This window comes from Humulus lupulus, chromosome 9 (assembly GCF_963169125.1).
Source record: "Humulus lupulus chromosome 9, drHumLupu1.1, whole genome shotgun sequence".
NCBI classification, from domain to species: domain Eukaryota; kingdom Viridiplantae; phylum Streptophyta; class Magnoliopsida; order Rosales; family Cannabaceae; genus Humulus; species Humulus lupulus.
The window spans coordinates 185,926,698-185,929,538 of NC_084801.1; the positions used below are offsets into that span (position 1 = coordinate 185,926,698).

The 2,841-nt window shown below is 32.3% G+C and overlaps 1 protein-coding gene across 1 annotated transcript; it reads right to left on the bottom strand.

Moving 5' to 3' along the window:
• Positions 1-1,886: 1,886 nt before the first annotated feature.
• Positions 1,887-2,841, bottom strand: LOC133802662 (protein DELAY OF GERMINATION 1). Its single transcript, XM_062241013.1, has one exon. It carries the CDS (start codon positions 2,818-2,820, stop codon positions 2,062-2,064), a length of 759 nt encoding a protein of 252 aa, XP_062096997.1. The 5' UTR covers positions 2,821-2,841; the 3' UTR covers positions 1,887-2,061.

Below are 2,841 nucleotides of genomic sequence, written 5' to 3' on the forward strand. Positions count from 1 at the left end.
AAACTCAACAAAAGTACTATTAAATCCTTAAACAAACATTTACTGTCAAACATTTAAATTTTAGGGTCATATTCCCTTCCCACTACATCTCATATTTTAAAATATTAATTTTTTAGACATTCTATATTATAAAAAGATTAAAAATAATTAATTATATATTTTTGTTATTTTAATTATTTTTCATTTATACTAATTATTAAAAAATATATATACATCACAAAAATTAATAATAAAAATAAAAAACAAATAATACCATCTCCAATGAGAGATGTAAATATTGCGCTATATTTGGCACAAAAAATTAATACGTTTTATATTTAGCATAATTTTTAGCATTATACTTCAATGCACAATTGTAAAAGTTGATGCAAAAATTAATCTTTCATTAGTGCTTATTTGATATTTATTGAAAATATACAAAAAAAATAATAAACTTTTTTTATATTTTATTGTTGATAGTTAGAGATAATAATAAAATAATAAGATAAAAAGACTTGCATTTAATGATGATTATTAAAAATAATACTAAAATAATAAAAATGACATAAAAATAAATAAAAAAGTGTAGTATTTATATTAATACAAAATATAAAGCATGTCATATTATGTGTCAAATTTGGCACAACTTCTTTTGGCACACTATTGGAGTAACTTTTTTATAAAATGAACTATATTTTAACAATATATCACTAATTCGATACCCCACTAGAGATGCTCTAACGTTATCAAATTTAAAAATACAAAATTTATATTACTAAATTATATAAACAACAATTAAAATGAAGTTGCGATTAGAGATCACATTATAAAAAAACAAAAAATTTAGCTATATAACAATGGTTTGCATGAGTAAAGTGGTGAGATGTGATGTTTTATATATATGTATCATCTACTTAAAGGAAAGGAAGAGTCAAATAAGTATCATTTTGCCTTCGTATTTTAGAGACAAGTGCTTCTTTATTATCTTTTGGTTTTAGCATTAATTTCACATTAATTAATAATGTTTAGTTATATATAAATGGAGTTATGTTTAGTTATATAAATAGAGTTATATATAAAGTGTAATTTCCTCTTATTGAATTTGATTACAAGACACTATACACCGATATATTATACATTATAATCTTATATGAAGAATTAATTAATATGGTAATCTATATCATATAAGTCAGGCAATATAAATTGTAACTCGTGCGGGTACAGATCCGCGTGAGAAATTAATAGATTATTAACACTATAGTTTGTCTAACTTATGGCAGAAACCCCAAATATTTGTATTGTGATACAATATGTTAGTATTAATCTCCAATACACTCACATCTCTCAAAAATAAAAACAAATAATTAAATAAATCGGTATACAAACTATTTATTTAGTTTATAAGTATAATAATTTATTAGTCTATGTGAAATTGATTTTTAATATTATAACAATAGATGCGTAAAATTTCATATACAAAAAAAAAAAATTGAAAAAGAGATTTAGTTAGACACATTTTTGTTATAAAATAATATATTAATATATATATATATAATAGTCTTTGCCGTTGATTCATGAAAATAAAGAAAGATAACAAAGAGTCACTAATTTTTCTTACCCCAATTTACCCAGTTTAGTGTTTGCTAAGATTGTTCATATATAGGACAATTTTTTAGTAGTGATAGTTAATCGATAAGAACTGAACGGTGGTTGTGCCTATATATATATATATATATATATATATATATATATATATTCATTTTTAAGGTACATGATGATGATGGACTACTGTGTCAAAATATTAATGGACAGACGAACAAGGAAGGGAGAAGATTCAGACAAAGCATGGTGATCTACCAAGTGGGCCGTCGACCACACAATAAGAAACTCTACTAGCAGCTAGCTCTCCATAATGTGCGAACGAACTGCATAGATTTTGTCAGTCTTATTAGTTCATTCAAACTTTTGCAGAAACACACCAAAGAAGAAGAAGAGAATCTAAGCCAAAACTAAAACTTTTAGATAGAAAACTAAAGAAGAAGAAGAAGAAGAAGAAGAAGAAGAATTTGGTTGCATCATGATCTACCATGGTCCATGGCAGCACTGGTCCCTCTTCTTACTCCACTCGTGAACACTGAGATGAAGCTTCTTACTCGTGGCCAGAAAATCAATGGCCTGAACCGGTGTCAAAATCTCAAGAATCTCCTTGACCGTGTTCAGTCTTAACACGTCAGCCTCTTCCAAAGCCGTCACCATGGCTCGCTCGTGCTCCTCCAAAGCCTTGTCAAGCTCGCCACACATCTCGCCGACCTGGCTCAGCTTTTTCGCTATGGCGGCTATCGGCTGATCAGCTACGTCTTCCTGAAGACCAGCCAACTTAGCCGTAAGCTTCTCCTCCTCTTTTATCGTCCTCCTCTGTAAGCCGTCCACAAGGACCATCTGCTTCGCAGAAAGGTCGCCGAGCTTCACGTCTGAGCCGCCGCCGCCGACTTTGAGGAACTCTTCGAGCTTGGCTTCCAGCTCGAGCCCGCTGAGCGCGTAGACGAGCCGGATGAAGGAGGAGGGTCGGCAGCCAGCGATCCAGAGGAGAGAGTTCTCCCATGGGGTGCACCACGTGGGGGCGTAGAAGCACGCCACGTCAGCTTTGGAGAGCTGACGTCGGCGGTCAACGTAGTTTTCAAACTGTTTGACCTCCTTGTGGACGAGGCGAGTTAACTCGGTGTCGTCGTCGGGTGGACTCGGGCTGAGAACTTGTTGAAGCTCCGAGAGGGATTGCTTCTCGAGTCTCGTCCATTCGAGAAAGCAACATTTCGAGAGGCATTTCGAGTCTTTACTTGCCATTTTTATTCTTGGGAGATTAAT

Bases quoted from the DNA above. Each gene is read 5' to 3' on its own strand.
- LOC133802662 (XM_062241013.1), bottom strand. From the start codon at position 2,820: ATGGCAAGTAAAGACTCGAAATGCCTCTCGAAATGTTGCTTTCTCGAA.